The 24,528-nt window shown below is 40.4% G+C and overlaps 2 protein-coding genes across 4 annotated transcripts in view; one reads left to right on the forward strand and one right to left on the reverse strand.

Annotated features, from left to right (window-relative positions):
- Positions 1–24,528, forward strand: part of LOC128771357 (ras association domain-containing protein 8) — a 53,576-nt gene that overhangs the window by 9,379 nt on the left and 19,669 nt on the right. The window contains exon 1 of one of the 2 annotated variants that reach the window (XM_053886738.1): positions 20,922–21,254. The exons of the other annotated variant lie outside the window; for it this stretch is intronic. The gene's annotated coding sequence lies outside the window, so the exon portion shown is untranslated. Of the gene's footprint in view, positions 1–20,921; positions 21,255–24,528 lie in introns of those variants that run through there. 2 annotated transcript variants of the gene reach the window in all.
- On the reverse strand, positions 7,259–16,410 carry kras (v-Ki-ras2 Kirsten rat sarcoma viral oncogene homolog). 2 transcript variants are annotated; one of them, XM_053886743.1, is made up of 6 exons: positions 16,148–16,410; positions 13,662–13,779; positions 12,415–12,593; positions 11,958–12,117; positions 10,003–10,127; positions 7,259–7,978 (listed from the first exon to the last, which is right to left on the reverse strand). In XM_053886743.1, the coding sequence occupies exons 2-5, from the start codon at positions 13,770–13,772 to the stop codon at positions 10,008–10,010; spliced, it is 570 nt and encodes a 189-aa protein (XP_053742718.1). In that variant the 5' UTR covers positions 13,773–13,779; positions 16,148–16,410; the 3' UTR covers positions 7,259–7,978; positions 10,003–10,007. The 2 variants fall into 2 exon arrangements, with proteins under 2 accessions (XP_053742718.1, XP_053742719.1); XM_053886744.1 differs by lacking the exon at positions 10,003–10,127 and having other exon boundaries at positions 16,148–16,401.

The raw sequence follows: 24,528 nt of genomic DNA on the forward strand, positions 1-24,528 counted from the left end.
ACAAGTGAATTACAAAAATCCTTAAAAACGTGTCCCAGTATGTCACATGTGATATTGTCATATTACACAACACAGATTTAATAGTTGGTTGTACAAGTAAGACCGAAAAGCAGTTCAGTTTACAATTTGCACCCTCTCGTCCCTGACAGCAGCCACAAATTGGTTTCTCGGGCATCTTTTTAAGGTTCTATCAGACCTGCAGCTCCTCGGCTCTGTCCCCAGATTACAGTTTAGAGAGGGGGCCGCTTGACTGACAGGCCCTGGCCTCTGCTGTCCCTGGGGGAGGAGGAGAGAAGCATTTGTGATGGCTGCACCGACTCGTACTTCTCTCACGATTTTCTCCAGGCTGCTTTCTGACTGTCAGGCGGAGAGAAAGCTCCCTCTGCATAATTCATTACATTTCCTCTCCTTTTCCTCTGCTGGCTGATATCTGGCAGCCACCTTATTCACATTGTTTAGGAGGAAAGCCTAATGGAGCTTGTCATGATATGTTAACGCACTTGATTGTTTGCAGCAACAGTTTGGAAACATCTCTACTTCTTTGTGAGTCGGCACAGCACAGTCGAGAAGGTACAATGCCGAAAGGCGTCAGGCGTAGAGGACTTCAGCATTTCACGAAAAACATGGAACATATGAATAAGTAGTTCGGATAGTGTTGCACACAACACCTGTTGGTGAAGATATAACTGTCCTTGTTTTGTTAGGTAGACTTGGTGCAGGCATTAAAATGGGTAGCCTGTGGGAGTTAGGGCTTGGTAAAGCTGGCAAGCGTCAGGTTCTGAGAAGCATTTTAGGTGAAAGGCGGGACCTGTTAGTATTTTGCTGCCCTTCACTTCACAATTTCCCCAGTGCCCGGGTGAGGATGATATTTTGGTGTGGTGACCTCAAGCTCGAGCTCGGCTTGATCCCATTGGGTCGACCAAAAACAGACCCTGGAATGGTTCAAATAGTTCTCTGCTGGGTCTTGTGGTCAAGGGTAGGATGGTGGTTTGTGCTGCAGAAGACAGAGCAGATAAGTGAAAAGTTTTTGTTTTGCTGGTCTATCTTCCATCTGATCACCATCAGTATCCACAAACTTAGTGTAAGCTCTGAAAGCTCCTCATATTCTAATATCAATTGTGGCTGCACTCTTCTCCAGAAGAGGGCTGTGGCGTTTGGTTGTCCAAGAGAAGCTCAGATTAGAACTGCTGCATTGATTAGCGATTTTACAGACACTTTCCACTGGGTTTGATCTCAGCATGTTGGGCTGACCCTCAGGGCCGACCGGGGACATGCTGGGGAGATAAGGCCTCTGATTTGTCCTGGGAATGCCACAGTGTTTCCCCAGAAGAGCCGAAGGAGAGAGAATATTGGAGCTGTTGTGTTCAACTGCTGTTACATGTCAGAAAGTGGATGGTTGGATCAGGCTATAATGCTAGGTTTTACGACTGTCTTATGTCAATGTTTGATTCACTCTCTTTTCACTTGGTGTTTCTTTTGTGATGGCAACTTCTTGGTGAAACATGGTGAGTTAAAATATAGCTAAGGATGCTCCGATCGATCGGTCACCGATCATGATCGGCCGATCTCAACGATCATCCTCCTCCATACTGGCTGCTCACTAAGCAGCAGCATGTCTGTTGTGGATGTTCTTTCAGTCTGTCATGTAAAGTTTGCATACTGCAGCACATGCACTGCAAAATGCTGTGCAGGGAAACGCCTTCAAATTAAACACGCCAGCACCTGACGGAGCAAGGAGCGTTTTCTGGGCTCATGAAAGTGGGACCGCTGGTTCCTCAGCAGCTGACGGTTAGCAACACCCGCCAGTCCGAGTGTGACATTCGGAATGATAAGAAGTGATTATTATTTTCACCCATCTAGATGACCAGCCTTTCTCAGGTGTCTTTTACACAGAGACAGAAACAAAAAAGAAGACGACCGGATTTGTCGCCGTTCTGGAGTCGGGCGCAACGTTCGTTCGCCACCTGAATGTGAAACTTTTGAAAACACCTGGAGTGGAAACTTTCATCAATGCAGTGCTCTCTGTCTCGGAGTCCCACTACAGTATGTAAATTTCACGGACATAGCGCAGTCTCCAGAGATTCACCTGCGACGTCTCACGTCAAATGTTTTTCAGTTGTCCTTTTGGCAGAATAATTTCTGCATTCAGCAAGGTTTTTCTATTTTTGCCACCTTGAAGAGGTATAACAAAATGTGTCTGAATTAAAATGATTTCATTTTTTTCACAGAGATTTTTTACACATTTTTTACACAGACAGTCTCATCATTTTGATTACAAATTCATTGTCGATCCATGTGATCGGTATCGGTATCTGTGATCGGTATCGGTGATCGCCAGCAAAAATCCTGATCGGAGCATCCCTTAATATAGCTATTGGACTTTCTGTCTTGTATTTTGTTTTTGATGGACGAGGGTCTCATGACTGCATTAGAGGGGAGGTCAACCCATGTATATGTGATCTTTGATTTGAGCTCATATCATTTGCTTCTAAATTAATCTATTTCCATTGCAGTTCAGTCCATCAGTAGCAACATTTCTCTTTAGTGAGGGTAACAATGGTAACAACATGAGGCAAACTATTATATTGAATATTTATATGGAAAGTGAAATGAGATTGACTGAGAAGAAACTTGAATATAGCTGCTACACAGCATGCATTTGGAGCCAATATCTGAGGCAGGTGACACGAACACAGCCTTGTCATCTTGTACACCGTCTGTGTCCGTGATCAAGTTGGCATTTATTTCACGTAAATCTGTGAGGAGAAAATTCTCGTCTTTGATGCGATGTGACATCGCTCCTCACCGTGCACGAGTTAGAATAGCACATCACGATCATCCGTGTCACAGCCAGAGGACGACTTCTGCCAGCGAGGGTGTAAACAAGAGCTGATGAGGGACTTTTATGTCAGCGTGAGCCAATATGACATGGAAGAATGACCAAATTATCGTGTAATGTAAAGTGTTGTGATGGTGTTCAGAATAGTAGCAGAGTGAGATTATTTTTGCGGAACTGAAAGCAAATGAAAGGAATAATTAATAGCACCTCCACTGACAATCCACCACCTCTTAAACTGTGGCTGACTGACAGCAAAAATGAGCTCCGGCTAATGTTTATTGAACCAAAGTAACAAAAAACATTCCGCCAAAACAGTGAAGATTTAGTGCATCTGGCCAAATGGAAGAAAGATGTGCTCAAAATGGACAATGGGTTTAACAGTTGACAACATCAGCAGTGGAAGTGGAGGAATATTGTTGTTTGTTGTTATTTGTTGTCACACTGAGGAAGGACATTCATTCTGCCATGACCCACTATCAGTCTTGGACATTGGTGGTTCCTAGTGGATACAAACAAGTGCAGGATCACCTGGAAATGGTTCTGCTCGATGTGCCGACCTGAAACTTGCCTAAAGCATTTTAGCAGTCCTCTAGTGGTGATCTTTACATTGATAAAGTACTGCAAAAATGAAAACGACTTTGTGCAGACCATCATTTATGCCCCTCTTTGGCACATTTTTTGTCAATTCCTTTCATGTTCTTCATGTAATGTGCATGAATTTTCATACTGGGTTCCTCATTTAATCTGTACTTCTCTGAATATATTATTTTTTTAAAGTAATTTTATAATAATGATTGTAATTATTTCATTGTTTTTCCCCATTAAACACATAACAGGATAGGGGAATATGTTTTCCATCTTAATCTCTGACATTTTTAATAGTTTTCCAGAAATTGCTGTATAATTGTAAATATGTCATTACACATGAAGCTGTGCCAAAAATGTACATCATCCAGTGTCCATCTGGCTTCACATTCAACTCTAGTGATTATCTTAGCTGGCAGTGATGTTCTAGCACATGCTTGAAGCTATTACAAAGAGCCAATGGAGGAAGTTGATTTACTGTCAGCCTGGATACATCTCAAACATGTAACACATCCAAGAATGTATTTATTACACAGTGATATTTTGCAATTAAAATATCAATGCAGTAAGTTGGGATCAAGTATTGCGATATTTAAGTGTATTGATTTTATCTTCTGGAATTCCCTAGCTGCATTCTTGTGAATGGCCAGCAGGTGGAAGCACCAAATGAATTGTTTCCCCTGGATCACCAACCCATTTGGAGTCAGAAAATATCTTTGTCAAGTGGCTTCTAAGTCCTTGGAAATGTGGAGTGTGTGTGTGTGATTGGCAGGTTGATGTCACTGCAGTCTGTCACTTTCAATCACCTGTCCCCCCCATCCCCAGCTTCACTGACTGAAATGTCTCCAGCTGCTGGAAAACTCTTTGCTTGACTGAGGGATCATAATGTGAAGACAGGTGGCAGATTATTGAGGGAGAGGAGCATAAAATATCCAGGAGAATTCCCTGCATTTTATATTATTTGATTCAGTTCAGTTCAGTTGGTTTGGGCTTTTAGTCACCTGGTCCCCGTCCACAGCGATGCATCAGTCACAGACACAGGACCAGGTGGAGGAATTAAATATCCACGCTGGCCTCCAAATGTCTCGGGATCCCTCAGTCGGATCTGACTAATGAGGCAAGGGAGGTTTGGGGCTTCCTGCCAAAACTGTTGCCGTGGTGATCAGCAGTGGAGCATGTAATGAGATGACTGATCATCAGTTCAGTCAGGTTCATGGATTATCTAAAGTTGGCGGAGACAGAAGCTGCTCCTCACTTCAGCGTGGAGCATCATTCTGAGGCACATTAGTGGATTGTTGTGTGTATCCTAAGATGCCTTATTGCCCGAAGCAACACTTCCACTTCTGTCATCACTCTGAGGACACCAAAAGCATTTAAACACCAGGATGCCTTTTTTTGACTCATGAATAATCATGTTAATCATTGCATGTTGTCAGTTTTCATTGGCCGTGGGTGAGTTTTAACTATGAATGCGTTTGTCCTCTTTATCTGGCTTGAATTGTGTTGGTCAGTTGCCTTGCAATATTTTTGTGTGGGAAGCGTATGAGCGGCTCATTATGTAATACGAAATCGTTTAAGTGAGGAACCTATAGGGCTAAAAATAATGTGGCTATTTATAGCGTCATGACCACTTAGTATCCTGGTAGTGTTTGGCTTCGCTTGTGCCAGCAGAAATGCAATGGCATTGTTTGAATCACCAAGGAAATTTTATGAGACCCTAAAAATATTACTGTTTACCTGGGTTAGGTTGCCACTTTTTTATCATTGCCTTGATCATTTGATTTCATTTTATGCACAATTTGATAGTTAAACTCTTGTTTTTGGTTTTTATCTGTATGCCTTTCCATATGTCTCTGGTACTATATAGTACTAAAAGTTATTTGGAAAGCACACGATGCTCATGTTAAGTCAAGAATTGCAGCAATTCTATGTTAGGATTTCAGAGGTTGAAGCAAAGCTGCAGATCTTTATCGTTTCATTTGCTATATTGAGTCAATACTGCCACTTGCTGGACAAAGACAAAATTTACCAGTGAGAAAGTAATAGTAAAACATTATTACTGGGATTTGCATTATTGTTTTAAGTAATACGTTAAGTAACCAATGCTGATGCACTCATTTTATAGAGCCTTTTATTATTCCATGTTTTCTTTTTCAAAATCTGGGTTCCACCACTTCAGAACTGCAGCCAGACAGTAAGAAGCCATTTGGAATAACTGCAAAGTACACTTACTTTTGAAATAACCATTTTTGCGATTTGGCATGTATGATACATTTGCCATTGTCATATTTGTTAACAAGAGCCATCATTTTAAGGGTGAAAAATCAGAATGCATTACTATTGCATGAAAATAAGTTCATTGATTTGAACCCAGCCCAGTTAGACTTTCATATTTCCGGGTGCAGAGGAATTGCTGCTCCCTTAACAACAGGTTGTACTGAAATCTGACAGCTCTTCTTACCAGGAGTCAGCTCATTGGATATTAACCCACCACACGTCATTGGCCAGATGAGTGTTGCCCTTACAAAACACACCCACAGCGTAAACGTAAAAAGAAAGCACATCACCAAGACAGACTGCTCTTTACTTTGTTCTTTATTACACATTAAATAGAAGTGGTGAGATTCATGGCAAAAAAATAGACTCATCTGAGATCAGATCACCACTCTACAGTCGCCATGACGACGGTGTAATGTAAAGCGGCCACTCATTCACTTCCCTAGACCTGGACGCAGACACTCTACAGTCACATACACAAAAGCGGAGCGAGCCTCCAGAAAAAAAAACAAAAAAAAAAAAAAAAACAACGCAACATTCATTTACACACCAACGAAATGAAGCACAATTTACAAAATATGCACCTTTCAGTATCACAACTATACAAAGGTTGTTAAAATACGATCAAGGTATAAATGATACAGTTTAAAGTCAGTTGTTGGCACGCAATCAAGGAGGAGGGACATTTACCTGTCTAAAACCATTTCATTTCAAAAGAGACACAGCAGACCTAAGATGTACTGCCACACGGTGGTAAAAGGTTGTTACTGCAGCACAGAAGATTCTTTTAAGGTCTTTCTTCACCAATCAAGGCAAGAAATGGCTTCGATTGGTATCAAGTAGCTCTTTAACAAAGAGACTTTTGTTTTGTTACAGTCTTGGCTGAAAGTTAAAATCACCCCTTGAACTATATTTCATTTGTTAGTTAGCACGACTGCAGTTTACCCATTATCAAGTCTAGGCTCAGACTTACTCAGCCGTATTGAGATTACAGGATTGACAAACTATTACTCAACTTCACAATCCATTTAGGATCTATGAAGCACGAAAGTCCAAACTCCAGCTTCTGAACGCTAATCCAACCACAAACCTATTTTTTATTTGTTAGAAGTATCTGCATCTAAATGTGAGACTTTCTTATAGGTTCTTCGAGGTGGAGTGGAAACATTCAGCCAAGACTGTAAACAAGTTTCCAAGTATTTTTGCTGAGCACTTAATGTCAATGAAAGTAGCCAAATTAAACCAATGCAATAGAGAATATACAGATTAACCCACGACAAAACAAAATAACAGCAGACAGCCTAATTTACAAAATCTGTTCCAGTTGCATTGCTACAGCAAAAACCAGGTCTGTTGAAATGATTCATATTTAAGTGGAATCTTGAGAATGAAGCCAACAATGAATAAGCGGTCCAAATATTCGACTACAAGGATGGCCATGCTGATAGATCTGCTCCGACAGGGTGTGACAAATGAATTTGAAGGTTAATACATTTACTCGTAGTAGATTTCTTTTCAGTGAAAATGGGGTTTTCTTTTCAACAAGTTCCGTCTGTAGTTAATAACTATGGTAGCTTGTAATACTTTTGACATGTGGGATACAAATGGTACTAAAACAGTCATTTAGGCGCAAAAAAAAAAAAAAAGAAAATCACTCCCCACACAATTAAAAGCATTAAAAATTAAAATATCTAATCCAGAGGTTAAAGGTTTGCATGCATACTTATATCAGTGTAATATCTATTGTCTGCACACATGGAGACATCACACAGTGGATGGAGAAATTTGGATCTTAACTGGCTTTTTGAGTCACTCGTGGGATGAAGATTCTTTGGCATCCCATTTTTTTTTTTTAACAAAATGACATTACGGCAAGTTTTGCAGGCAAATTAAGTGTGAATGGAAAAATGGTCAAAATTGAGGCAGTTGTAGAAAAACCTACATCGGTAAACTCCTATAAAATAAAATAAAAAAAGGCTTTTGAATTGAGCAACTGGCACTAAAATGAAGCTTATCGGTAGCAAACAAAGGCAGAGAAAGCTGGGGTCAGATTTAGTATTCAGTGAGGTGGTGGGCTAATAATTTAGTGTAATGTACAAATTTATTACTTGAACTGTTCAACATATTTTTAAGTCTGTCTGGAAAAAAAGAGGTGATTATTCACATGAGTGTACACTTTGTCTTGGACTTCTTTTTCTTCTTTTTGCCCTCCTTGCTCATCTTCTCCTTATGCTTCCGTATTTCTCGAACTAATGTGTAAAAGGCATCGTCGACTCCCTGCAAGAGAAATGGGGATTCATTTCAGTGAAAACACAATTATGTGTTGATCAAGGAGTAAGCCCTTGTAATAAACCCCAGAAACCAAAGTGTCATGTCAAACCGATGGCTTGTACGTTCGATTTAAAATATGTCAAGCCGCAGGGAGTTTTCAGTCACCCACACATCCACACTACTTTGCTTTAATGTCTAAAAAAACAAAGCATTAAATGTCAGCTAGTCTTCAGTTCAATGGGCGGATTATATTTTATCGTGACTGAGCTACTGTATGATTTAGTTTGGCAGACTGACAAACTAAATGTCTACTACAGCAGCTGGTAGTTGATCAATAGCCAGTGCACAGCTGACTAATTCTGAAGCCAAAGAGAGGTACTATTGTATGCAAATGTTTGAAGGAAAAAGGGCAATGGCAACACATTCAACTAGGAGCTCAAATGGTCTTCTGCAACATCAAAATCACATTCTTGCTATAAAATGGTGAAACGCAAGAAACATTCTTGTTGTCAGTTGTTATATTTCCAATCTTCAACTATTGAAAACAGTCTGAAATTTATTGGACAGTCGCGAGATCTGCCATTATATGTATGGTTTGTAGAGAGTAGGTTTGACACAAAGACAAGAAGCAGACTTGGAGGTGGCAGAGTTAAAGACAAGTGTGTATGAGGGACAGCTCATGTAGGAAACTTTGTGGAGGGTTTGGACACAGAAAGGAGAGACAGGAGGAATAACAGAGTGAGGAGTGCTTCAAATTGAAGTGGTGGGCAAAAGAAGAACAGGAAGATATGAGGTTTGTGGGTATGATAAAGGTGGATGTGGAAAGGATAGGTGTGAGTAATAAGGACACATGGTTGAGTCAGGTGGAGGAGGCTGACTTGCTTTAGCCAAAAGCTGCAAGACATGTTTCTATCATATGGAGATCTGAATGTTATCACTATAGCAGGCCATAGTCCTCAGTATAACCAATCTAAAAACAATTGTAGCTTTAGTTATTGTTGGTCTACAAAATGTAGTTTATGAGTAAGCGTTTTCGTTTCAATACAACTGTTTTCATACCTGCACACGTTTCTACACAGCTTTAGAGCCTTGTAGGTTGAAGTTGGTGTTAAGACTGTTGAATTGACAACAGTGTGGTTCATAGTCTAGGTAATAAAATTTTTAATAACTAGTTGACACATCCATTCAATGAAGCAGTAGTGTGGATGTCGAAATGAAGCAAACGTTCCTCTGCCATTTTAAGCTCACCACAGACAGTAGCTGCAGTTACAAATCATTTTGCTCTTGCCCTCAGTAATAATTACGCTATAATAGAAGTACCAGTTTGTTGGTGTTCAATTGTTTTATTTAATGTAGAGACATTCAATCATGCAACTGCAGCTACTTTCTTCAAATCAGATCAGAACCAGGAGGAAAATTAATAACCAATTTGTGTCAGAAGGAACTCCGTACTTGGCTTGCACAAAAACGCTTCTCAATTTCTCCCAAAGGAAGTGGCCAAGCTCATGATTCAAATCTTTCCTGTAATCTCCATCAATCACACGGTTCCGCACGAGAGCCAGATGATTAGAATTGTTGATTTCAGCAGATTGAGTCACTTTCCTCTGAGCAGTTTCACTCAGAACCTCGGTACACTTTGAAAGGAAGTAAGGCATTTGAAAGGGGTGGACATTTACTGGATAGAGGAAGTAGGATACGGTTTCCATAAAAAATTGAAGTGTCACTGTGTTTGCCTTAAAGAGAAATAATTAACAATCCAGGCATTTCAGTAACCCTTAAAGCACCAATCCCCAAATTTACCCAAAAAGCATGAAAGCAGACCAGGATTATGCATAATTGAAATTAGAGTAAACCAGCCCAGCGTGAAAGTAAACCTGGATTATTATGCGCTGTGAGCAGAGGGAAATCATCAAACATGGCAGCGTCATGTTAGCGCTCCACCGCAGCCCCGATAGAAACCAGCAGGTTAGCGTTGAGAATCCAGCACCAATGTCTCTCCCACGGCTGGGGGCTCGGCCGCATACACTTACCCCTTTCACATCACAACACACTTTTTAAGCTTGACACAGCGCGGCGTCTTTTCTTCCTTGCTGAGTTTATTGAGCCGGTACAGCCTGATCTCCCGTACCAGAGTGTAAAAGGCATCTTCCACTCTCTGTAGCATGAGACACAACGTCCCTCAGGGTTGAGGAATACAGGGGCACACATTTTTTTTTTGCCTTCTTTTTCTGTTCAACTCGACAAACAGTCCTTCGTCTGACCTGTTAAACCTGCAGGTGCCAGATCCATAGAAACCCATCCTCCACAGAAAATCTGCCGACACCTTGTCACACGCTGCTGACTTGAAGATGAGCGGCGAGTAGTAATTATCAAGTTTGAGATTACATAAGATTTTTAACTTTACCCTCTTCATCCAATAAGTCTGAGACAACTATTCTGATTAAATGTAATTGAGAAAAATGATTTCACATTTCGCAATACACGCTTGAGATGACTGTCCTTCAACAAAAGAATCATTTTTAAAGATCTAAATTGGACGTTAACAAATGAGAGTACATTTATAAAAAAAAAACATTGAGGTTTTCTGCACTTAAATGGCCAGACTTTTTTTTTCAAAACTGCAAGCAAATGTCATGTCATCTCCCAATTTCGGTGTATTAGTCAGACACCTTTGCAGATACGGTATATAAAGCAGCTCAGAGTTGCCCGCAATGTCTGCACGAGGTGCTTCCAAGTAAATTAACACTAAGAACAAGGGTGTGAAACTGGTCCTCAAAGGGCCGCACTGGGTGCAGGTTTTTGTTCCCACCAACCAAGAGCACAACTTCTCACCTATCAGGTGTCTGAAGGCTGTTAATCCATTGACGGTCAGTCTGTTGCCATTTGTTTCAGCTGCCACCTGATCGGTTCATCTCTATGTGAGGGAACAGAAACCTGCACCCACTACAGCCCTTTTGTGGTTCAGTATGACAACCATGATTTAGAAGGAAAGTAGAGTTTAGAAGCAACATTTCTTGCATGTACTCTGGGAATTTCTAGTGCAACAACCTACAAGTTTTCCCATCTCACTGATAGTTATGATCAAAGTAGTAGTAAACCATATTTTGTCCCTATTTATAGCAGCTTTGTTTTTCAAGTTGTCGGCCTTCAGTCAAGTTTCATGGTATTTCCATCAGTCAGTTTAAATGAATTATACTGCTTAAACACATTTATCAGTCTTGTCGCTGTGCAAGCCCATTTCATTTTCAAGCCAGCAGCAGCTAGTCAAGATTTGAATAGAGGATCCCAAAATAGATTAGACCGACGCAAAGTGAATGCATGCATTGATTGATGCAGCAGCAGGCTGCTACGGCCCACAAAAACTCAGGAGTACACAAAGTCGGGAGAGGGAGAGAGAAAGAACCACAAACACCAGCAGCCGCTCCTTAACAACAGTCAATTGTTCACTTAAGCTAGTAAATTGGTGAAAGTAATTATTCATTCATTTAAACAAACCAGAAGGAGTCGTGATTGAGACCAGAAGGAGAGTTACAGACTGCTGCGTCAGCCACCTGAGGGCGTACGGCACAGAAGCAGTCCAACACCAGTAGCATCAGAATCATTAGGCACCCCTCCCGCTGTTCCCCTGCCGGGCTCCCAACGTTTTGCCCTCTCATGCAGACGCCCTTTTAAGATTATCATTTATAATTGTACCATCCTTCGGAGAGTGCCGTAATGATGAAGAATTATCATAAGCACATGACGCAGTGGCATGCAATTATTACCGCATCACCCAGAAATGCTCTTCAATGACCCAGAGAGGATTTAATGATGTGCAGCGCATTTCATAGCAACATTAACCATGAGATGGGCTCAATCTGACATTGAATCGAGACTAGAGAATCAGATTTGCAAGGGCAACAATCTTAGAGAACAATTTTAGTAAGCGATTACGTTCAGCAAGATGTCAATTATTTGAAATCCTGCAGGCATGGTAAACTCTTACCTGTCTGGTTTTGGCTGAGGTCTCAATAAAGGGAATGCCATAACTGCGAGCTAAGTCCTGAGCCTGCTTGGTGTCCACTGTCCTGGACGGGAGGTCACACTTATTTCCAACCAACACCATGGGAACATCCTCAGAGTCCTTCACCCGCTTTATCTGTTCTCTGTGAGGCAACAGACAAACATTCATTCAGAATTGAGCCTCTGTTTTAACAGGGGATTAAAAGGATTATGATCCTGACCCATTTGTGGCACTCATTGATCTTTGACATGACTATGCTGTTCTGGGCAACAGCATATTCATAACTTTACTTTCAAGTCACAGTTATTACTAGGCCAGCGTAACAGTATATGTCTCACTGCATCAAGACCTATTCAGTTGACAAAATGTAGCTGAAATACATTATATTGACACTGTTTCCCAGCTCCACCACAGTCACCTGTCCACTTCTGTAGCTCACCTATAGTGGTGAATATCCTCAAAAGACTTGGTGTTGTTGATGGCGAACACGCAGAGGAAACCCTCGCCTGTCCTCATATACTGATCCCTCATGGCGCTGTACTCCTCCTGACCTGCAGTGTCGAGGATATCCAGTAGGCATGTCTCCCCATCTATCACCACCTGCTTCCTGTAAGAATCCTGAAGGAGGTGAAACGAGAAAACTTAATTGACACATTTTAGAGTTGGTTTTTTTTCAGTCGTTTGTAGGGACAAAACAAAATCGGGTTTATTTAAGTGTAAGGACCATTCACCAAGGTATGGACAGTACCTAATGTTGCTTTGGAGTTTAGTTTAATTTTACTATAAGAAAAGAAAAATCAATTCGAGTGAGAAATAGAAATGGATGTGATTGAAATATTTATCCATTTTTAAAGACAGAAAACCATTATTCTCCTACCATGATACAGGCTACAATATCTGCAGTTACCATAGAGCCTAACAAGAGAGGAGAGCTCCTGTATGTTTCGGACTATATGGCGCGCTGGTGTACAAGAAAAAAAATGGATCAGGAAGAATTTATTATAAATATTATATAATTTATTTTAAAAACTACACTTACATTTATTGCACATTTATTGCAAAATACTGGCTTTTAATCATGAGACATGAATAAATGTCACGCCTGCGTTATGATGTTTCTCTCTGGATATTGTTTCCATTCAAAAACACCAAACCCACCATAATGCTGTCTACTTCTATGATAGATGTTTTGATTTCCTGGTTGAAAAAATTTCACTCAAGATTTCTGTCATTGAATGAATCAGCTGTGTGAATCAAGATTGTCGCGGCGCATCAAGGACAGAATGTAATGGTTCTTCCTTGGTCGTGTTGGTCAGTGTGAAATAGCGTTATGAAATGTTATATATGCTGCAGGACCAGTGAAACTGCAACTTGGAAAAGTACAGCCATTGCAGTGTGAGAAACAAGGTGGCTACAATCTCTTACCTAATTTAACACCACACCGAGGTGTAATAACCTTAAAATATGCCATCAATAATTGATTGGAATCATAATGAGTCTCTGCAAACAGTGCCCTCAAGAGCACAGACGAGCAGAAAATTATTAAAAAACCTGTTTGGTTTGTTAAAAACTTGAACCAGTTGAACCTGCTGCAACTTTTCCTAAAGGTTAAGCCAGGTTCTGATCGCATGACAAAATTCAGAGTTTTCAAAGTGTGTTCCATCCAAAAGAAAGAGCCATCTTCACCTCAATGGTGGGGTCATATTCATCCACAAAATGATTCTGGATGAGCTGGATGGTAAGCGCACTCTTGCCAACGCCACCAGCTCCCACCACAACCAGCTTATATTCCGTCATTGTTCACCTGCAGTAGGGAAAAACAGGCCAGTGTTACATTACAAGCATTATTCTTGCACCATTTCAACATTTTGTGAGTCATCTTTTGAGCGCAGTAGATTTCCTAACTGTCATTGACTAATGTGTGTTAAAACATGTCTATTGACGCTTTTTGGTTTCAACTTCAAACTAGTCAAATCACTTTTGTCACCACTTCTTAGAACGATCAGTTTCCATTGAAAGGATTTGCTCACAGCTCTGAAAGGATTCTTAGTCAGCACAAGAATGGCTTTACCTTGGTATTTACACTTTTTCTTCTCTGTATGTCATTGCTTCTTTTGATTTGATGCCATTTGAATGGCTTGGAATTATATGCAATTCAGTTTGTGAAACACAAGCCTTGTGTGTTAATGTTAGACAAAGCCAGTTAAGTATACTGTAGTGTGACAGGTTTCATTCCAAAGAAATTGACCTTGGTAAAGCACATATAATAGTATAAATGGTACTGAGCCATTAACAGTTTCAGACATCTTAACAGACAAGTTGCAGAACTTTCTCCTGTCTAAACACAGCCTGAAGTTAGGGCGGAGCACACGAATATCATTGTCTTGGCTCGACAAACCAGACCTAGAATGAGGACGGACAGACACTACAATAATGGACTGGTTACAGTTCAGAACATTTAAATACTTGCTGCTCCTTCCTGGTCTCCAAGCGCTAATCTCTTACTTTAACTGAAGTGTTTGCACTGGTTCAAGTCAGTCTAAAAACACGTGTTGCATTTAATAGCATTGAAATTGGTCATTGGAAATGTTATTGGTAAACACTCTGTGTATCTCTAACTGTGAATGTTAAGACGACAAACATTTAACCACCGCTTACTCCTGTTCAGGGTTGTGGGGAGCGTGGAGATCACCTATCCCAGCGGTCATTTGGCGAGAGGCAGGAATAAACCCTGGACAGGTCGATTTATCTTTATTCACAACCTGAACTTAATGATGACATAATGATCTAAACGACAATCTGCTTTTATGGTCCCTTTATACCAGTTAAAAGTTAACCACATGACATTGGCTTGGCTCATTGTTTCCTCCATGCCACAGTTGCATATTGCTCACTATTGTTAGGGTAGTGGGACTTCTGCTGAGACTCTGATCACACCCAGGTACTCTAAATGCTACAGTTGCTGCACAGATCCTAGGCTGAATTCCTATTCAACAGTAGGTATTTGATAAAATGTGACTTTAGTGGGGTGTAAGTACTTCATGTAACAATTGTATTATATAGTAACCATGAACCAATGCAATACAGCTTATATATATTATATTATAACGCTATACAGCATATAGCTTGGAGCTTATCTTGCTGGAAATATGAAATATGAAATATGAAATGAAGACTAGGCGATGTGACAGATATTTTAGGATAAATGCTCTAGACCCAGGCACATTTTCCTTAATGACTTGAATTAAGGAGTAATTCAGTATATAAAAGAACTTGTGAAACTTGAGCTCAAAATAAAAACTTTGCTTAACAAGGTATGAGAGTTTAGGAAAACAAACAAAGATGACAACTTCCATAACAAGCAAACAATCTGAAATTAGTGGAAAAATAATGCAATATGTACATAAAACAATGAGTCAGTTGTCATTTAAATTGGTATGTTTGCTTCTCCAAGTACATACAGTCATCAAGTACATTTGAATGTTGTCATTTTAGTTTCTATTTGCAACTTTCGACCAAACGTACTGCGGTTTCATGTTGATTGATATTGTATTAATAGTAAGCACACTTTCAACATGAGACTGCAGAAAGTTTAACTGCACAAACTGGGTCTGTCGTCAAGTAAAAGTGAATGCGGACATCTATCGATCAATTGAATAACTGGCTGGAAAACTGGAAGTCGTTTCCTTGGAATCATCATATTAAGTTTAAAAAAAACTTGATGTTGCGTTCATAATGTGGATTAAACAACAAGAATGTCGATTCAAAGCCGCCGTGCTGGGTTGCCAGGTTGGTGGCATGAAACCCTCAAAGTAATGCTCGGCTGTCGTATGCTAACATGTTAGCATTAGCGCCGAAACGCGGTTTTGTAACTAAACCAAGCGGCTTCTGTGTAGTTACTGAAAACGATTAATTAGACTAACATATTTGTGCAAACATACGAATCGAAAAACTTGGTATCATTCATTCAAATAGTTAGGGTGTTGGCAAACGCCTGTATTGCAGGGCCAGAGCAGGGTTCACAATTGGGCGTAGTTTGTACCAACGATTTTAAGCATTATTGTGATGACGACAATGATTTACACTGATACAGCCAACGAAACGACCCACAGCTGTATGCAACAAAGACGACCTGAACCATTCCGAGGGATAAATCTACACATAGCGTTTACCTTTTAGCAAGTGGAGGAGTTCCGCGTCTAAACAAGTCAAGCTGATATTCCACCGCTCTCACACGATCTCTGCATTTCCTGGTCGACCAAGAGCAACCGGCATGTAAAAAAGGTCACCCTCGTGTCTAAAGCAAAAGGGAACCAGCAAAAAATGGGGAAATTAATCGGTCGAACTTTCCATTTGATCCAGCGTCTGGCCTAGCTACTCCAGTCTGGCCTCCTTTTAACACGAATATGGGCGGATACCGGGGCGCACTTAACCCAGCGAGCACAGCCGGGGACTTCAGTCGGTTTGGGACGTTTCACTTTGCTGTGCCACTCCAGCTGTGGTGCAAATATCACAACAACTTTCGTTTGAAGATTTTATTATAAACTCGTATTTTTTTTATGTACACGGAATAAAAATAAGTGCATGATCGTGAATTTAAATCGCCGTTTATCGGTGTCGTAAATTGTCATGTTGTGTCGCAAAGCGTCAGTTTGACGAATCTGCTGTATGCGTGTTATTACTTTCCCCACTGTTGCGCCAAAACGAGTAATAATGCACATTTATGCTCAGATGGTCAAATACAACATCAATAACCAGGTCACGTGGTGCTCGTCTCAGGTCGCCCCCTCTGCCTGCTGCAGAGTCAACAAAGACTAGGGGGCGACTCCTTTATATATAGGCTCTAAATATAACTGGAATGCGCTGCAAGGACGTCATTCCCAAACTCGAACGGGATTTGCCAATCCTTCCTCCGTGCTGGTCTGTGTTTCTAAGCCTCATCCCTGCGCTCTGCTTGCGCATGTGTATGAATAGATATAGTCGAAACGGATTTTGACCTAGTTTTACGTAATCAGTTTTATATAAATGTACCGGTTTATTCACCAGTCCTTCATTTTAAAACTCTGACTGAAGCCTCTTCTGATATTTAACAGTTAGAAAGAAAATCTCCCTTTGTCTTTTTTTTCTTTTTTTTTAGCATGTAATGCAGTTCTTTTCAAATCTGTTTCCTCCTCCGTCTTTCCTGTCTACTTCTGGCTTGGCTTACATGAGTGATATTACAGTACACTGTGCGTTTTATATATGAAGAAAGGTCAAAGTGACATTTACAATTCTTATCATGCATATGAAGTTTGGGTGTGTTATGCTGATTCATGCTTATCCCCTTCATAATTACACTTGAATTGAAAGAAACACAGTTTGTGCACATAGGTGAAGATAATAAGTTAGTTAGTAGACTTACTGTTTTATTTATTTATTTATTTATTTTCTGTGAAAAATATGGCTACCAAATTTGTTGTCTACTGTGGAAACAACAGTTGCTCAGGTTGTTGAGTTTGGGCGTCCAATATTCAGACTTGGGTCGAATCCCGCTTCGTACCAATTGTCGTCATGGTGTCCTTGGCAAAGATGCCTTCGTGCATTACCTCATATGAATGTGTATTTGTGATCATGGTGGTCAGATCACATTGGCCACCACACTTCCATCAGTCAAGACAGGTGTGACAAGGGTACGTAGCTTACCAACACCCGGTGTGACTTCGGTTTGAATGACCTGTAGTTTCTGTAAAGAGCTTTGGGTGTCTTGAAAAGTGATGGACAGAATTTTAAGCCATGATAGATTGAGATGGTTGGGAAACACTGTATAACTGTGCAATTGAATTTAATTGTAATTGAATGCCAATGGTCAACATCTAAAGTTTTACCACAGAAACATGTACTTAAACTTAAAAATCACAATGAGGAAGCTTATCATTCTCACCTGAATTGTGCTTATTGGGAGTGGGCGTCTATGGGCGTAATATGATGTAATATGATGATGGTTGTCATCTGTGAAAAGTAGCACTCACATCATAAAGAGTGAAGTAAAGATACTACATTAATTAATTCAGATTTTAGATTTAGACATTGATTTAGATCTAATGTCAGTCACAAAGTGCTTACTAAAATAAACTTCCAATTAACTTACTTTCCAAAGCATCATTATGTAAAGAAGGAATGCCTTGACATCAAGTGGCGGGCTGCAGAATATCATATAATAACCACAAGTTTGAAACTGCTACTTTAAAAGTGATATTTTCTTCACACTACCACTTCAGATTGCCAGATAACAAGTGGAAAAATGTCTGCTGTTGTGAGTCATTTGTGACCTCAAGTACATTTGAAATATAATAATAACAGTGGACTTGATCTTTACTGTGTGAATGTCTTCAGAGAAGTTTAGAGAGTTGAGCTACAGATTTCATCATGTTTCATAATGTAACCAGAGCATGACGTAGGAAGCTCAACTGAAACTGCCGGGCAGGGTGATTTCAGAAATCCCTATCTAACTGAAAATTGCGGTTTTATTTAATCTTTTTCATGCATGCTCAGGCACCAAAGATCCCAAAAAAAAACTAAAAACCAAATACCAGGTCAGTTTTGCATAATACTGAACCTTTAAGCCTTCATAACCGTATCCATTCTTTTTGGATTTGTGTCTTTATGGATGACAGAGGAGGCTTTTACTAATTATTATTTGCCCTAATTGAAAAAAAATGACATTGTTACTTGGTAGTTAAACCTCATACCTGAATGAATTTCCGATGATATTCCTAAAAGAAATATTCTGGCTACTAACTGTGCATAGAAGTGGATGTATTTATGTGCATAGTACCTGTGTGCCCCGTTCCTCAATGACTAATAAGAGTGACCTTTTTCCTGAGAAAATACATATTGACTGAGGCAAAATATCCACCATCTGGGAAAAAAGACATAACAGGCAGGTTGTTCTTAACTTTCATGCCTGTCTTTCTCCGGAATACTCACAAGGAGGCAGCAAACCTCAGTTTTTATTCCATGCAGGTCTACTCGGTCCTCACCATATATATGTTACATGGAACTTCTACGTACTATCTTTGTATGAGTGAGCAGTTAATTCACATTGCAAATTTTTTTGTTTGTATTTGTTAGTGTTAACACACAGTTCCTCAGAAAATTGCAACGCTATTCTGTAAGGTTGTGTTTTGCAATATGTTAAAGTCTGAATTTCTCCATCAAATGTCGAGTACACCCTGTGGTATCCCGTCAATTGGCTGTGCTTGCAACAGTTTTTGTGAACAGAAATTACATAAACACTAGCTTGTGTGCTCAGTGTTTTCTTGCAACACTTCAGTCGCACACAAGTTATCATCCTAACTCAGACTTCAGGGTGGGACCTTCTCCGCTTGACCAAATGACTCATTCTCTTTCTGGAGTGACTGTCCATTTTTGTTTACAGCTAAGCTCTGAATGTCTAACACTCTTCCTGTTGAAGTTTTCCGCCGCAACCTCCACAACTCCTTTTAGGCTCCATCAGCCAATACTTAACATTTCCCCCATAAAACACATTGTTTGGTTGTTGAAAAGAAAATCCTCACATTCTCAGCTTATCACTACAGTAGTAGTGGGTTTAAAGCGCTGCTGTGTGTTACATGACCAGGGCAGAATCTGCATTGTCCCTCCAGAATATGAGGCCAGACAATTAATGGAATCCCTCTTCACAACCCTTGTTGAGTAGCTTTGCCCTGGAAACTGAGTCATGTGACGTCTCTGTAATTTGTGTACACTCACTTGTACCTCTCTTTAAAGAGGGGAGCAACCACTTGGGTCTGGCCTTTTTTTGGCTGCACCCCAAACATTCCCAGTGTGTTTAAAAGCCATGATTGTCTCTGTGTATTGAGGCTGCAGCATTTTTGCTTTGACCTCAAGAACCTCAGTCTTGAGTCAAAAGTTTCTTTCCTGAAATACTGTGATTGTTCTTCAGGAATAATAGACTTTGTGTAAGAAATGTTGGCGACCGCTGCATCAGTCTCTATTCAACTGGTTAGCAGGGATTTTGACTTTCTTTTCTACTCTGAGTTTGTGGATGCACTGGGGCACTAACATATCTAGTTTCCTTTCCAGTTTCACCCCAAGATAAAGGTATCAGATGATGTTTTTAGGCCTGGCTTTAGGTGCATACCATAATCGTAGAATGTATTTATTTATTTGTTTTGTGCTCACAGCGGTTTTTGATCTTGACCGCAGTGTTTTGTTGTGTGACACTATGTTTATAAAGCAAATGTGTTCCAGTTGGTCTTAAGATAGCTATCCTCTTCACCTGGCTGTACATCGGTTGTAAACAGTTCTTAAACAAGCCTGTAAAGAAGACAAATAAGTGGAGAGATTAGAGTAAATGGAACAGGAGCTTAGTTGTTCAGCGGCCGGTAGATCAGGACTACTCTTGGCAAAACACGGTTCAAGATGGTAGATGGAGCAAAACAGAAGTTTTAGATGTTTTAGGTACGTTGGGTTAATGTTTCTGTTGGGATTTTTTGCAGCTTGTTTTGTAATATTTTGACAGAAATATCAGTTTCCCTCATGTGTCTGTTTAATCTTTGTACTATTTCCATATTTAATCTGTTTCCTGGAACAAAAACAAGGGAGCAACATACATTCACTATGAAGGCAACTTTTTAAACTGTCACATTTTCGTACAATTAATTAAAATAGTGAGAATGTGTTTTCTTTTGCCAGACGTCTGGCAGATTGGTGCAAACAACAGTTTTATAAGGTTGGCATCACAAGAAATACACATCAGAAACTTTTGGAGACTCTCATATAACTGAATCGTGTCTTCTCAAACCTGAAAACAAGCTAAGACTTTAACATAAATATTCTGCAAAGCTTCGAATCCCACCAATGTGGAGGTGCTGCTGCCTCGTCGGGGTGTATTGCAGCTTTAAGAGTCCACAATGCCTTGCGGTGTCCCACTTCCAATGCCGTGTATTTACCAGCAGGAGTCATGAAACGGGGAGAGGCGCTTTTTCTCCCGCACCTCACTGAAGCTGAGAGCGCAAAACATTCGCACGTCGGAACGGAGGACGGACGCAAACTTTAGTCCCCGCGTCAGTTGTCTGTGAGGGGGACGTGAGAGTCGCCCGTCTGCCGCTGTCTCCGGCTGCTGCTCGCTACTTTGTCGCAGTTCGTCGGCAGTGATTTACGGGGCAATGCTGGAGAAGGACACGTTTGGCAGATTCCATCTCTTATTTACTCGCCTCTCGCCTCCGAACTTCTCTTCGAACGCAGAGCTGGGGGTTTAATCTGCCTCACGTCGCAAAGGTAAGACACAGAAGAGCGTTAGCTTGGATGTGCGGCGGAGGACATGGCGAGATAACGGAAACATTAGTGGAGTACAAGAGTTGGACCGCAACTACAACAGTATCGCCATTTCTCCTCCTCTGTCCCACCGAGGGACTCTGTCAGGGTGATCTGTGTCAGGTATCCTGTGTTTTGGGGCATGTAGCGCGGACACCGCAGGTTACAATTGTTATGAAGTCTGGCTGAACTATTCGTTCCTTCAGGGCAATTGTAAAGTCAGCGCAATTCTTCCACATTCACACAATGTTCTAACTTGTTAAAAAGTGCACACATCAACACCTCACATTTTATTCCGATCTAACCCGTAATCCTCACTTTAAAACTTCTGAATTATTGACCCAAAGAAACCTGTATACACAGTAATGTGACACCTATCTAAAGCTGCTCTCACAAATTCCTTTATATTTAGGGAAAAGTGTTCAGAGCTGCTCCACACAGGAGGCCACTGGCCCTTGAAAGCTGGCGAGGGAGCCTTGATCATGGCAGAAAGAAACAAAGGTGGCTTTATTTCTGGATGAATGTGCCATCCAGATGTTGGAGATGCTGCCATAGCTGACCGCCGGAGAGTGGGAGGCCGCCCCAGGGCCTTATAGTTTAATATCAGCCAAAGCAGAGTTTTCCAGTCGACTGTTAGAGGAAACGTGGGTGTTTCTGTCAGCGATCCAGTTACTTTAACAGGCAGTTTTAACCATTGCAGGATTAAGAACAATCTGCAAACAATAAAAAAGTAAATAATGTGTTGATGTTCATTGGAAATATGTAGTTATTAGAGTGGTAGAGAGATGTCAGATGCCAGAGCAAAACCAGCAGGATGATGCTGTTGAGGACAAGACATAGGCAGAGATGCTCAATGTAGCATTACATAAGGTCTTTTAACATATAATGTGGTGAAAAGTGAATTTTAAGAAAAAATTAGTCATACATTTATCATATATTAGTCACATATTTAACACCGGCAACTTCAGCTGCCATAGTTCAGATGTACAGTGGTGCTTGTGTCATGTGTCATGGCAGCGTCTCTCAGGTTTTCTGTCCACTCAAACAGTTTCATGATGTAATTTGCGACAGCCATTGGTTCCTAGTAATGAGTTGGTACAGTGGGAAATCTAGTTTCACACTCATTAACTTTTGATGAGTCCCCTGTTGTTATGATATATTCCCAAATATTATTGTGTCATAATGCATTCCCAAATGTGTGGGAAAGCTTTGTGTTGTTTCAGTGACATGGTGACTGCTGTTTTCTCTAGTCAAACGTCATATCAGACTATATCTAAGTTTTCTTATCTGCGACTTCGTGGCTCATTGCGTTTCACTGCACAGGAATGTCTGCTATCAGTGGCGCTTTGTGGCATGAAGGTCTGTTTCTGACAACAGTCGCTCTGTAACGTTGACACTTGACAACAGGAATCCTAGAAGAAAGACTCTATATTTGAGTAAGGAAAGTTCCTTATCTTGCTGTTAAAATCACAACTCAGCCGTGCGTGCATTTTTATTCAGTTGCGGGTGTCCATGTTTTTCTTTGACCTCTTGCCTCTCCCAGGTGTTTTTCAGTGGAATGGGTGAGAATTTTTTTTAACAGTCTGAAATGTTAATCTTCCTAGCCAACCTTAACAACTATCAACTTCTTCAACTTCAGTTCAACCTGTTCTCCTGCACCCGCACACACGCACATACCAAAGACCTTTTGTTTCCTTTTGAGTAATAAAGGATATTACATTTAATTAATATTTTCAGGTATTATTTTATGTTGTCAAAATAACTAGTATGATTGCTGGTATGTTTTAATGCTGTTCTCCATTTGATGCGTTCTAACTGCATTTTGATTAACTTAGTTCCACTTTAGAGATTATACAGATTCCTGTATGTATTTTTTTAATTTGACTGAGTAGAAGTGAATGCAGAATTTGAGGGGATCGCTCACTATGTTTTTTTGTTTTTTTTTTAATAGCCTGTCAGCCAGCAATGTGAATGTAGTTGAACCTGATCAGGCGTTTTGATCTTCAATTCAGGTCATTTTCTGCCAGCAGCTCCACTTCGCAATGTCATTATGCTGTAATCCAGAAAATCTGATCTTTGACTTGACGTCTTCCAAATCCTTCTGTGTCTGATGCTGGGCCTTAAGAATAATGGTATGCTGCTTCTCATTAGTACAGTGACTTTAATAAAATATTTAAAGTTTGGTCATGAATCAAGAGCACAATGTGTAAATACGATTGTGGTTTCTAATCTGTCAAAGGAGGAATACACTCAGTAGGGTTCGTGGACTCAGTCAGTCAGTTTAAAAAGACTATATGAACTCGTATTTAGCTGGAGGTAATCATGCTGGAGAAGTACAATCTGTCTCTTCTTTGTCCTTCTGAAGGTCGTCTAATCTGTCCTTGAAGCAAATTCATTTCCTGTAGGAAGAGCAACTCCAGCTAAACTCTACAGTAGTATAGAAAATAATAAATCAGTGGTTTGTGTTTCACTGTCTCTTCTAAACTGAGAGTGCTTTGTCCTGATTGTGTTTCAATAAGTTTCATGGTTAATCCCAAGTTTCTTCATTACATTCATTCTTCACCAAATTCGCTCCGTGGCTGCTGCTGCTGCTGAGATTCTGAGCTGAGATTCTGTCGTATGTGTGTGACTGCAAGAAAAGAATGTTGAGCCTCGGATTAATTTCGTGACTCAGTCTATGACACTTGAATGGTTCATAATCTATTAATAATCTCTAATGACTCACCAAGTGAATGGAGCCATTTTAATTAGGCTTTGTTAATCGGCTTGTAACCGATGGATGTGAATATAAGAAGGGGGAATCTTACTCTATATTTCTCCTAACAAAAGAAAGCCTCCGCATTACCCCAACTATTCAGCCTCTTTGTCTGCTCTAAAGAAGAATTCACAAATGCGGCTGTTAACAATTACAGTGTTCAAATTGCTTGTAATTGTATGTTGCGCTGCACAAAGTGAAAAATCATTGAAAGTTTGTTTGGTGAGGAGAAAGGAGTCGTGTACAAGAATGCTTTCTATTGTATGAAATTAATGCGGCATGGAAGTTCAGTTTCTCAAAACAAATTGATTATAGTATTGTGAGCCACTGGAGTACTGCAGCACAGTCTCGGGTGATGTGAGTTTGTAAATAAGGTCAAGGTCCTGAAAGTGTAATAGCTTCCTTCCCAAACACACACTCACTCTTTGTGAATTGTTGTCAGAGAAACAGAAGGAATTGATACTTGAGACCTTTAGTTTGGTC

This window comes from Synchiropus splendidus, chromosome 14 (genome assembly GCF_027744825.2).
Source record: "Synchiropus splendidus isolate RoL2022-P1 chromosome 14, RoL_Sspl_1.0, whole genome shotgun sequence".
In the NCBI taxonomy this organism is placed as follows: domain Eukaryota; kingdom Metazoa; phylum Chordata; class Actinopteri; order Syngnathiformes; family Callionymidae; genus Synchiropus; species Synchiropus splendidus.

What these genes read in the sequence shown, in the direction of transcription:
- kras (XM_053886743.1), bottom strand. Translation starts at nt 13,772, where the DNA reads ATGACGGAATATAAGCTGGTTGTGGTGGGAGCTGGTGGCGTTGGCAAG. An exon ending in GAGGATATTCACCACTATAG is followed by an intron (nt 12,118 to 12,414) that starts GTGAGCTACAGA and finishes GTTGCCTCACAG; the next exon opens with AGAACAGATAAAGCGGGTGA. An exon ending in CCTCAGCCAAAACCAGACAG is followed by an intron (nt 10,128 to 11,957) that starts GTAAGAGTTTAC and finishes CTCATGCTACAG; the next exon opens with AGAGTGGAAGATGCCTTTTA.